General features: G+C 37.5%; 1 protein-coding gene across 1 annotated transcript in view; it reads left to right on the forward strand.

Moving 5' to 3' along the window:
* The window catches only part of GLIS3 (GLIS family zinc finger 3), a 115,097-nt gene extending 103,031 nt beyond the window's left edge, over positions 1 to 12,066 (forward strand). The window contains exons 7-9 of the mRNA XM_057375866.1: positions 2,296 to 2,477; positions 7,839 to 8,018; positions 8,929 to 12,066. Coding sequence (XP_057231849.1) covers positions 2,296 to 2,477; positions 7,839 to 8,018; positions 8,929 to 9,065 — 499 coding nt within the window. The 3' untranslated portion in view covers positions 9,066 to 12,066. The remainder of the gene's footprint in view (positions 1 to 2,295; positions 2,478 to 7,838; positions 8,019 to 8,928) is intronic.
* The last annotated feature ends 312 nt before the right edge of the window (positions 12,067 to 12,378 follow it).

A 12,378-nucleotide genomic window follows, 5' to 3' on the forward strand; every position in this document is an offset into this window, starting at 1 on the left:
CCATAATAAGTTCTGCAACAGTGCTTCTTTCTGCTTATTTGAGTATGTGATTATATTCCTTTTATGATTTTGCTGTAAAATAATAAGTAGCTCCAGGCCAGATTTGCGGAAGCCAAAGACTGAATAGTTGAACGAAGAAGCTGAAACATCCAACCTTCACATGTAACAAAGTGCTTTGTGTGGAGCAAAGAACTGCCATGAAGAAGGTCTTTAACTAAAGACCTTAATCCTATGGTTTTCAAATCAGTACATTGACTTCTTTCCAGGCATGGGGCACTTCAGAGGATTGCCTGATAATCATGGGTTTTTTTTTTAAGTGAGCGAATGAAATGTGTGAATGATAAAGTGCCTACTATACAAAAAATAACTCTAGTTATTACTCAGGAGAGATATAACCAGGTAGTTATAGCACTTCTTAAAAATCTCTTTTTATCATTAAATTTTCATTTAAATATTTTTATCACAGTGTAACTACTGATTTCTCTTTCTGAAAAAACTAGTATTAATTTTAGTYCTCTAGTATTATTGTGAAATACATGCATGCTTTGTTCTGTTCCTCCCTGATATGTCTTCCAGTCTACTCTGCATCAGTTACCTGGAACAATGAAATATTTGACACATTAACTACTCAGTGGCTCAGTGTATTGTTTCATCCATCTATGTAGCATTTCTGAAGTAATGGATGTTTATGAAGTTATGTCACATCAGCACTAGGACCATCCAAATTCAATCTAATATGCTTAAAAATGTGCTTCTCACAGAAAACAGARTAGGTAGTAAATTATCCAGAGTTCATCTTGACACTTGTTACACTCCAAATGTAGATTGTGGGTCACCAGAAATGTAGTAAACACCTTTCAAAACAAGTCAGAATCACACAGATTATGTGTGGCAGAAACAGATTCTTACCTTCAGCATAAAAGATCTCAGGTGMCTTGGTTTTTAAAACAGTTAGAACCTATATGATGACCTTGCCCTGCGTTGTTTTGTGGAGCTACTACTGCAGTTGCACCTTGTGTTGCATTCAGGGTGTGATAAAAATTTCCTTATGCTTCTTCAGGAAAAGCAAGCTTTTTTATTAGGTTTAAAAAAAAAGTCATCTAGTATGTTGTGGTTTAGTCTCAGGACAACAGGCTTCACATTTTAGAATACTGGTAGGCTGTGTTAACTGCTGGCTCTGATCCCTCCTAGGAGCAGCCTCTGAAGGACACTTCTCARCAGATTTGCAGCTTGGTTTCAGTAATGGAGAAACAGGCTCTTCTGCAACAGGAATATTATGTCACATTCTGCTCATCCTCTTGCAGAAATACCATGGTTCTTTTTTGGTGTTTGAGAAAATTTCCAGCTCTTCTRTCATTGATGAAAAAGTGGCCCAAACCCATTCCTGAGTTTTCATTAATTAGCCAGATCCCATCAGTCTAGTGAATGGTTTGGGGGCATAGACAGAGGCTCCTACAACATTTCTGTCTGCAAAAAAGATCACATGACMTATCTGTAATGTACTTTGAGGTGTGCAGTTTTAAAGAAATGTAGAAAAGCATCAGTAAAAAATCAAATTCCATRAAACTCTTGCATAAAATCTTCAAAAGTAGGGTGTATCCTTGTAGTGCCAGCAGTGACAGAGCTATGCTAAACAGACCACTGAGGTGACGAACCTCTGTGGCAGCTGCATCACCAGGTTTKCTCTCAAGCATTCTCTCCTCTGCCAGGCTTGTAAGTTTATACTTTGAGTCCAGATGTACATTTTGATGTGGTCAGATTCTAGAAGCAATTTAACAATTTGCATTTATCTGTATTATATTGACATCAGGTTGTTTATTTTCAAATAGCTCTATGTAACATKCAAAGGTTTCTAGAGCCCAAAACCTGAACCTGAACCTAAAACGGAAATCATCAGTGACCAATGACCTGAACTGACCCTCACTGTCAGTGAGGAAAAACAACTGTTTATTCATAGATGAAGTTGATACAAAGCCTTAAAATGAACAGCTGGCAGTGTCTCCAAAATCAGACCCTTCATGAGGCATCACCTCCAATTAAGACTTGGATACACCCACAGGAGTTCATTAAAAGTAGTTTCCCATGAAAAGGGGCAGTTCAGCCTRCTAATTTCCCAGTTGTCAAATGTAATGGTATGTCATCATTTAAAACTATGTTACCACTATTTGGGCTGCACACYGTTATTTTGGAGGTCTGTATCTATACATTAACTAAAGTGATGTAAATAGAATTAAAACGTTCTTTAGCTTTTATGTATTGGGGATTTATTGGAGTTTTGTGGTTTTGAACTTCTAGGTTTGTTGCTCCAGCTCCTTCTCCTCATCACATTAGTCCCCAGAGAATGTCCATTCAACATCCCATGATGCAGAGACAGACTCCACAACCTCCTCAGCTTCAGCAGCCCGCAGGAATGCCTCTGAAGATATACCAGCCAGCAGAAAGCCCTTCTTTTCAGCCAAATGCCCTTCACATCCAGGGTAAGAAGGAAGATTCTTCATCACAAATGTTAGCTGTTTGCCACTGTTGCTTGTCGCCAAATAGATGTCCTTCAGGGGGTCACACTGGTATTTTAAGACACTTTTCCTTTTGAAAGACTSTGGAAAGTAGCCTTCAGAACCCTGYCTTCAGACTTCCTTAAAATTCTCACCTTAGCTTGTTATTTATCCTAGTATGGAGTTAGAGCTTTCTCTTCAGACTTATTTTCAGTGCTGTTCTTGAAACAGAATGGCAGAAAATGCCATGATGGCTTTTAACTTTCTAATATTACACTTCTAATCCCTYCTGATTTAGCATGTAAGTATTAACCAGTTTTTCAAGAGGTGGGATATTTTTCTCCCTTGCATTCGTGGGGAAATGGAGAATTCTTCTGTAAGCACGGAACACCCTTGAAGCTGTGTTCCACKTGCACTGTGTAACCAGCTTCTACAAGACTTCCCTTTCTTCAATCCTGCATATTTCTTCTGTAGCCAAGAAGAAAATTAACTGTTGGTGGGTTGTTTTGTTTGTTTGTTTTTCCTAGCTGATATGGAGACTGAATGCTAATTACCTTAACATTTCAGGAGTGTGTTGACAGCAGTACTGTGTTTCCTCTCCACTGTTTAAATGTAAGGTTTGCCACAATTAGATACAAGGTACATAGCAGACTGGACTTTTAAAGGCCTTAGGATTCTGCTTATTGAGCAGGCTTCATGAGAATTATCATTGTAGATATCATAGGAGACATCTTGGGAAAAACAAGGCTGCTTTTATTTTCTTCCACTGATTAAAGTAGTCTCTCTAGCCAGGAGATGSATCAGGCATCTCCCCGAGTTCATAGATGTAGAGGAGAGAAAGGAAAGTGCCAATCCTGTTACATTCTTTGTGTCATAGTAGACCACATAGGAGCAGAATCTGAGACAGGTGGTTTTCTTCCAGAAAATAGTAATTTTTTACAGCACTGATTAGTATTAGAAGAACAAATTTACCAGTGGATGTAAGCATTTTTGTTGGCTCTCTGACTGAAGCTTCACTAATAATGTATGGCCAGTACAGGGTGAAGTTTATTGATAAGCAATTCATTGTCACTTGACATATGTGAAAACAAGTCAGAACAGGTCTAGTAAATACCTCATACAGGACCAAGGGATCAGATTAGCCCTTCTGTTTTCACAGTACAAAACATTTTACATGGTGCTCTTTTTTGCTGAACATTTGGCAAGAACTCRTTTTCTGGAAAGGCATCAAGACATTAAGGTCTGTCTTCCAGCCAGGAACAAAAATTGTCTTTCAGTCATACAGATGGCTTTACCACCTTCTTGGAGTTTCAGGAATCCTAGAAGCTGGAATCACAACCAGTTGCTCCAAAGTAGAAGACTTTCCAGAGGTTCACAAAACTCCCTGGATTCGTTGTTGCTCCACATATGACTTGCACTGGCTTGTGCAGCAACCTTCACATCTTGGGCATCTTCTCTTTAGGGCAGGCCAGAACAATACTTCCCTATTCCCATCTCCCTCTCCTACAGTCCAAAGAGCACTTAAAAGGACAACAGATGCAGGTCACCATTCTTTATACAAGAAGMAAGCCCAGTAGAGACCCTCATCTGAGTGAATGTCACATTTGAATTGAAGCCCTGTTGCATGTCCAAATTTAAGATACAGTTTAATACTAGCATCTGAGATCAAAAAATGGCTAACTGCAAGGGCTTGGACCTTAAACCTGTACCATGCTTAGTCTCAGGTTAGCATTGCTTGTCTACATCACTCTCCTAGGAAAGCCTAGGTTGAAGATAGGTGCTGCTGACAGGAATTATATGCACATAGACAGCAGCTCAAGGTTCAAATTCTAAAGATCTCTGCACTTAAAACTGGTATGAGCACCATGTAGGCTGGAATTTAATGATTCAATTTTTTTTTTAGTATTGGAAGATATAATACAGKGCAATTCAGTACCCACATTGTGGGTATTAAATATTTCTATTCAAAGATTTAGTAACCTGTTGTCACTGTATGAAGTATTTTGTCAGAATGCACTCTCTCCAGCTTAAGCACAGCTGTCTCATCCTGTGCAACACTGAAAGTGTTGTCCTGTGTGCCCTAAAGGCTTACCTAAACTCTCAAAAGCAGGTGTTTCAAGAGTTCACGGTCGTGTTTTCCCAGTAGCAATACAAAGGTTTCTGTCTTCCTTGGTCACATCATCACAATGCAGAAAAACATTGCAGAGTTATCTCCAGACCTTAATATTTTGTATACAATAAGTGGTTGTGGGAAGTTCTGCTAATTTCTATATCCTGCAGTTCATAACCTGCCCTTTTCAAGATTTAAAGTACTGTAACTACAGCCACTTCAGCTCAATCTGCTACCAGACAATGGTGACATTTTTCTCTCAGTATGTAGTCTTAAACTTGTCAGTTACATTTAAATTGGCTTTATCAAGGAAGAAAGAGTTTCATTGCCCAAAAGCTTTTGAAGAAAACAAGTTCTAAACACACTCAGTTTCTGAAAGCCTGAGCATCTTAAAAGATCGTGGTGATCTCAGAGTGTTATCCTTTAGAGAGAAATGATGTATGAGATAAAAAGACTGACAGGCTTCTTCTATCTAATAGSTACTTGTATTGTGAAACATCTCTTTCTTGGAAGAACACTGTTTCATTATTTGTTCTGAGTGATTTTCAGCATACACAGTAAAGCCACGGAACGCTTTCTCTTGCCTCAATTAATATTACATAATTGACTAAATATTCCCTTTTCTTGCTCTTGTGAAATTCACAATACTTGCAYGTGATGTTTGGAAGTAATGATGTTATATGCGTCGCTGAGCTGTAGAAGTGAAGCTCTTCTTTTCCTTTCGTTAGATTGTGTTACCTTTTATTGGATTACCATTCAGTAAATCTGAAGCTATCCTGACCTGGAGACTGGGATGACAGCTTCCCAGCTAGATGCTGTTGTAAACAGCAGTACTATGGAGCAGTACACAGGAGTACTATGTGTTTGTAGACAGAAGACAGTACGAGTGCTGGAAATCTGCAACAATTGGCCCAACACTTGTATTGTACTGGCCATGCTTTTCAGCCACAAAAAACTGCTCTCAGGAGAGGTGTCTGAAGACACAGGCATCTTCAGCACACTGGCAGCTGCAAGAATAAGGTATTTCTTGCTCCGAGACAAGCCAGAAGACATGTGCAAGGTACAAAGAAAAGAACAGCAACAGAAACTCCCTCTTCTCAGTGAGCAAATTTACTGTGCTTGTAGTATAGAGTAAGGTAAAACTTCTTCGGGCATGGTCGTGGCTGACMTGCTTTTGGATGCTTCTGATACTGTGAACATTTTTGCACTTAAAATCTGATTTTCCTTTAAAATAGTGCCTGTAACTCTTGTCAGATGTGTTTGTGAGTTAAGGTGATTACCAGGACTGTCTGAATAATGGAAGAAATAAAAAATACCATGCAAAATATTAATTTCTTTTAAAAAGGTTGTCATTTCTTTAAAAATGTTGTTAGCTGATAGAGTTAGTTGTATTAGTGCCTCTATACAGACGGTTCTACTGGGAACAGCTATCTTCAAATTACAAATAAAATTTCAATTGATGGAAGCATTTCTATTTTTTTCATATTTGCAAATATGTGTTAGTACAGTGTGTGATTTAGATCCCTCTCTCGCTTTCTTTCCCTTTGGCTCTTCACAGCCAGATGGTACCACATGATTACTTGGTGTTTCTGTAATTTGCCTAGTGGACATGTAGAAGTATACTGCAAAGAAACACTGTCTTGAACTATTTTAGACCAAAGGCATAGGAAGCAAAGGCTACTCACACATGGTGTATATTTTTTAAGGGCAATTATAATTATTTTCTTGAGAAAATATTCTGTCTTGTGACAGGCAGAGAGGTGTGACTGAGGAGGAAATAGATGTGTCCATCACAAACTTCCCACGTTATGGAAATTATAGTTCTGGTAATCCTTCATTACACATCTATAATGAAGTCTTTGTCCACAAAAGTTSAACAATATAAAGAAGCTATTACAAATATATGTGGACCACAACTGCACGTGTGCATTTGAGCTGGGCTGTCTACCTGGGCTTTTTAGATGTTCAGCATCTCTCAGGACGAGGCTCTTTATGTGATAAAGAGCAAGAACTTCTTGCTGTTAAAAGCAATTCTTAGTTGAATTTTGTCATTTTGAATATGACAGCTATTTTGTCATATTCAAAAATATTCAGCTTTGCTAGGGAAGTCATGCTGTCATGTCMGAAAAATAGCTGATGGTTCTATATCATGACTTCATGGATCTTGGCTATAGTATACTGATTCAAAGAAATACAACTGATGCAACCTTGTGCATGTGTGTGTTTTAAACAGTTTAATGAGAGACACACTTGTACAATTCCAAGCCATAGCTGAAATGTTCAGTTGCTAGAACTTTATTAAACAACCTGTTCACCTTTGGTTTTTCAGTGCTCCATGAAAACACATCAAACTGATGCTGCAGTTAGTTCTTTAACAGATATCTCAAATATTTTTAGGGTCWAGTGCCTGAATTGGATATGGTTTCATGTTATCCTGCATTGACCTGTRCTGTAGATTATCATGGGCGTGGCACTCTGTGAATAAAGATAAGAGGTTCTGACACCAAATWAGGAGATTTTGCTGTGTCACATTCTAAGAACTGATATCAGTTCTAAGACCTCTACACTGTGGTTTGATACACTGCCAATGCACATAAAGACATTTAGAATACTGCTCAATAACTGAGGGGAAGAGAGCTACATATGCTYGTTTCTTGTTTATGGCTCTCTATTTTAGATGTGTAATTGACACTGAATTGTGAAAAGAACTTGTATCTAGGAAAGTTACATTATTTTTCTGTGCTCTTTTTCCATCATATAATTTTTTTTAATCTGKGTCTCTATGCATGACCGTCATATCAGCTCACTGTCTTGGTACCRGTAATAGGCCCTTGGATTTTATTCAGATTTTATTTGGATAATCTTCTTTTATTTGGAATTTAGGATTTTCTCAGATTTTTGAGGCAGATGCACAGTGTGACTAAAGAGKATCAGTTCAGACACAGAATTGCACAGTACAGGGAGAAATTTCTTTTAAAATTTCTGCTTTTAGCCAGTCAGTGCCTCTCAGAGGTCTTGGTAGAATCAGGATGTTCATGTAGCAGACTGTGTTTGAAATTAGTGGCAGCTTGAGGAAGTTTTAGAGAGCATCCTATCAATATTTTGTTTGCTTAAAATTACTGATGACTTGGTGGTAGAGCAGTTGAGGTTTCTATCATTCTCACGGATATAGTTCCACATACTWTCCTTTGTATCTCTGTCCATATCTTCTGCTGATGGCCCTCTTCTTGTTCCAGGTTTTTATGGACAGCTTCAGACTTTCTGCCCTCCACGTTATGCTGACACTCAGAAGAATATTCAAGACACTGTTTGCAACATGGTTCCTCCTGCTGAAGACTCCTTAGCTCCCACATCAGCTGGCCAGGCGGGGCTTGGCATTTTCCATCGAAGCTTTTCAGGTCATTCTGGTATCAAAGGTAAATAACAGCTGGTGACTTCATGGATGATTGTGTACAGTTTGTGAACTTTGGCAGATATGCTTCAGCTGTGCATTTGGGTGGGTGATGGCGGTGTCATGAYAGACATTCCCATTTCCAGGGCAAAAACTGCCTGGATGCACACTCTTCTGTGTGCACTTAATTTAGTCTGTGCCTAGATGAAAAGTACTTAAGGAGCTTGCATGCAGCCCTGGAAGGGTGATAGTTATTTCTGTGCCGAGGATCAGTAGAAGACAGCCTAATCTTAGGGCACAACTAATGCCCACGTCTTTTACTGTCCTTCCACACAGGATGAATTCACTTAACATTTCTTGTGCTTTGAAGTCCCTTTTGCATCTTGGTCCTTCAGTAGTGCATTGCAAAGCGAGTGCACCTGTAATTTTAAAAAGGCATCTCACAGTATATAAACATGTTATCCATAAGATGGGAGTGTGTCTGCAAACAGCTACTCTTGTGCTTACTGCTGCCATTTGTAAAAGGTGGTAATTTCTGGGCSAGGGTTTGTTTTGCAGCAATTAAATTCTACAGTATTTTGTTGTCTTTTATCCTGTGTTCAATATGATGAAATCTATTAAGCAAGCATGGAGTTTATTTTTTAAATTACCAGAATTCTAACACCCACTAAATGGGGAACTGTTAGTTGCAATGAAATCTGCTCTTCCTCAGACCTGATTCTGACAGAATTGAAAATTCCTTCCTTGGTAAGCAGTAAGTTATATAATTAATTTCATAGGTATTTTTGCTTATTTATTTTGTGTATTTGATTTAAAACTATTTCCACCTCTATAAGTATTAGGACATACTTCATTAAATAATTATACTACTTATTAACTAGRGTTTTTTTGCATTGGTTTTTGTTTTTTTGTTTGTTTGTTTTTTTTTTTCCCAGTGTATGACTTTCCAGCTGGGTCTGTAGGTATCTTTGGTGATTCAGCTTGCAGCATGCCAGAGGACAGCAGTTTCCTACAAGTAAATGCAGTGGATCGTTGTTCCAGCCAGCTTTCTTCTGTGTACACTGAAGGCTAAAGTAATGTATATCCAGTTACAAGAACTTGATTGTTTCATCTTGCCCTTCKGACAGTTCCCTACAAATTATCCCTCTTCATGAAACTGCCATGTATGTATGGGGATATGACTAGATATACATACATAATGGAGAGGAAAAAAGCAATTATCAAGCATTCTTCATTTAATCAAGCAGCCAACTGAGAAGGAGAATGTTTGGAGAGAACAAGCTTTGCCAAAACCTTAGCAGTTGTTTCTTTTCTTCCCATCTGTGGTACAGCAGCTATACTGTTTTATTATTACTTCCTTTTAATTTCTCAAAGGGAATTTAGAGACCAAATAAAACTAGTTGTCAGCTGTAACCCTTTCAGGCTGAATGGGTGCACTTACTGAAGAACACAGCTTTAGAAAACTCCTTTTACAAAAAAGGAAAAGAAGTGAAACCAGAGCATATTACAAACATTTCAAAGGCATACAGTTTTTGCGCAACCTCTTTGTATGTGTTAGTTCCAAAGTTTAACACACACCAGTTTCCAAAAGGGAGAGAAATTAGACATAAATGTTGACACTACCTATTGGAGGTGTTGGTGTGGCTTCTTTCAGGATCAAAGGTTGTTGGTACTGGATTTCTAAGAGGCCTCAGGGTAGGTGTCCTTTTCCTCCTGCTGTATTTTAAGCCATACAATATGGCTATTACTTTTTTTCCAATATTAATTCTGACCAAATGCTTTACGCATGAATAAGGAGGGGTAAATACCTGAGGAGTTGCATAGGCTTTGTCTCTATTTAGCACATCTGCCAGATAAGAATAAATGCATTTTAGCTTTCAATTTCTTTTTAAATTAGATTGTAGAGCATTGTTACTGTATGTGCTATAGTATTCTGCCAGAAGGTTTAAAATATTTTCTAGGAAAAATTCCTCCCTAAATTCCACACATATTTTTAAAAAGCTGTCTATAGTGATTCAATTAAATTTTGGTTGTCCTAATCTTTTCCCATAACRCATTTTCAGAAAGAAGGACTACTCTTAATTGTACTATGTTTCCTCTGGTTACATAGAGAGATAAAACTGGTTTGATAGTTTTGGTTTTTCTGCCCAATGTCAGGCTCAATAGTTCTCAGATTTAGTCCAGGGTGTTAGCAAATGAAGTTGTCCTTTATGAAACATACAAGGTTATTAATTAAAACGAGTATTTTGCAGTGGAGATGTCATGACTGTGATCCTGTATACCTTGATAACAACTCTTACATTATGAAGGACTGAGTTTTTAGGTTTTAATTGCTGTTCATCCATTTTGTGGATTTGTTACTGTGTAGTGTAGCATCTTAAAATTCTCATGACCTGATAGAGTAAGGATAGAAATTTATTCTTACAGGCTGGACCATAACTACACTTCTGAAATCACTCTTCTAAAATATAAACTTTGAAAAAATGCTTATACAAACATTGTTTTCCTGGCAAATTCTGAGAGTTGTTCAGTCCAATTTGGCTCAAATTCATAATTTAATCTGCCATTATGTGGAATAGGTGAATTTATGTCCAGATGTTTATAAACACTGGCAATCTTTTGAAGTTTGTATTCATGAAGTATATTCTTTCATGCAGCCATGTGCTTAAATATTTAATGGAGAGACTTTCATCCACTGCATAGAATATATGGATAAACTATGCACATAAATGAAGTACAGTGAGAAGTAATGTGACTAAACAACAGTTAATTCTGTGCTAAATTCCTCCCCCTTTCATTCTGTTCTCACATGACGAGTGAATGTGTCTCTCTGCTCCAGCTTGCACTAAGAGGTTCAGATGTTACCATATGTGATTTGCAATGGGTTTAATGACAGCAGGCATCCCTCACAACCAATTATGTGSAGTTAAGAAGACAGTCCTTTTGCATTGACGTGCATTGACCGCAAGTTTCGCTTTTTAATAAAGCTTTGATTTTGTGATACCTTAAAGCCTCTTCTGTGGTCACTGCACAGGCATAATTTGGTTCAGCAGAAATAATCAGTCGCTCTAAGACACTTCAAATGTGTGGACTTGTGTTTTGTTCCACCAAGGTCAGCAAGAGTAGGATCAGGTTCAGTATGGACATATGTGTATGCATACATATATACCAATTTATTTTCATATATATAAATCCTTCAAAATTCTTTTAACCACAAGAGTGCCCAGAATTTGTCCCTTGCTGTTTACAAAACTGAAATATTGTTGCTGTCTTTGGATCTATGCCACCTTGACTTTTAAATCTTYTGAAATCTTTTTTTCTAGTGTCTGAATGTAGAAGTTGTTCTGAATGTAGAATTGGGGGATTATACATTTTGAAACATGCTGACCAAAGGGAAAGTGGGAGTTCAGAATTCAAAAAGGGCATTTTTAATTTGGAGGTTCATCAGTTACATTTGAAAAAGGAAACTTTCAAGTAATTAATTCATTCTTTCATATTCATGTAATATATATATTTACAGCTTTCCACGAGCCTTATTCCTAAAAAAAAAGGTTCAGAGTACAGTCAAATCAAGCACAGGAATTTGGGCTACCAATCTGTAAAAAGGTATGCCTTCGTTTACTTCTCATTCAGAGACAGAGGATTCTTCACAGTTATTTAATTATTGTCTTAGGAACTGGACTGACTTTGTGGCATCAGTTAAATCACTGAGGGCAATTGAATTAAAAAAACCCATTGTGTCTCATGTGTTTTGGATGTTTAAGTAGTGAATCCTGTTTATCACATATTACAAGGAAAAATGGTGCTTGAGAAAATACAGTTTTGTGGGTTATCTGCATTACTGAGTTATTTGCAAATACTTGTGCCTCAGTGATTTTTGTGTTGTTATTCTACCTGCTGTATTGTTAACTTTCTAAAGGGATTCCTATCTAAGAGGTGAAATTATTTTAGACAATGGACATTAAACAATATTCAGAAGAAATTCTTTACAATTATTCTTTTATATAATTCAGCTGTTTCCAGACTCAGTGATCTGTTTATATCTGCGTTTGGAATGGTTCTACACTGGAGTTTAAAATACAAAGTTCATGTTCAAAGTACATGTGTACTGTACAAGTGGGAGTGTATGAGAGTGCATGTGTGTATTTGGATCTCCCTTTCCATGTGTGTGTACACATAAACAGATAGGCATTGTGGCTTACTGCTACCAGATGCTGAAGTACTGCAGTGCTAAGGCCATCTGTCACACTGTATCTTGTTTTCAGCTTTCCTTGAAAAGGTGTAAATGAGTATAAAAATTGCATTTTAACTGTTTATTTCCTGTTTTCCCTGTGTAACTTTATAGCAGATTTTTTAAACGGCACTTTTTTCTTGTTTGTACGAAA

The sequence above is a fragment of the Malurus melanocephalus genome, unplaced genomic scaffold (assembly GCF_030028575.1).
Source record: "Malurus melanocephalus ecotype Western Australia unplaced genomic scaffold, MMel_1.1 scaffold_260, whole genome shotgun sequence".
NCBI classification, from domain to species: Eukaryota; Metazoa; Chordata; class Aves; order Passeriformes; family Maluridae; genus Malurus; species Malurus melanocephalus.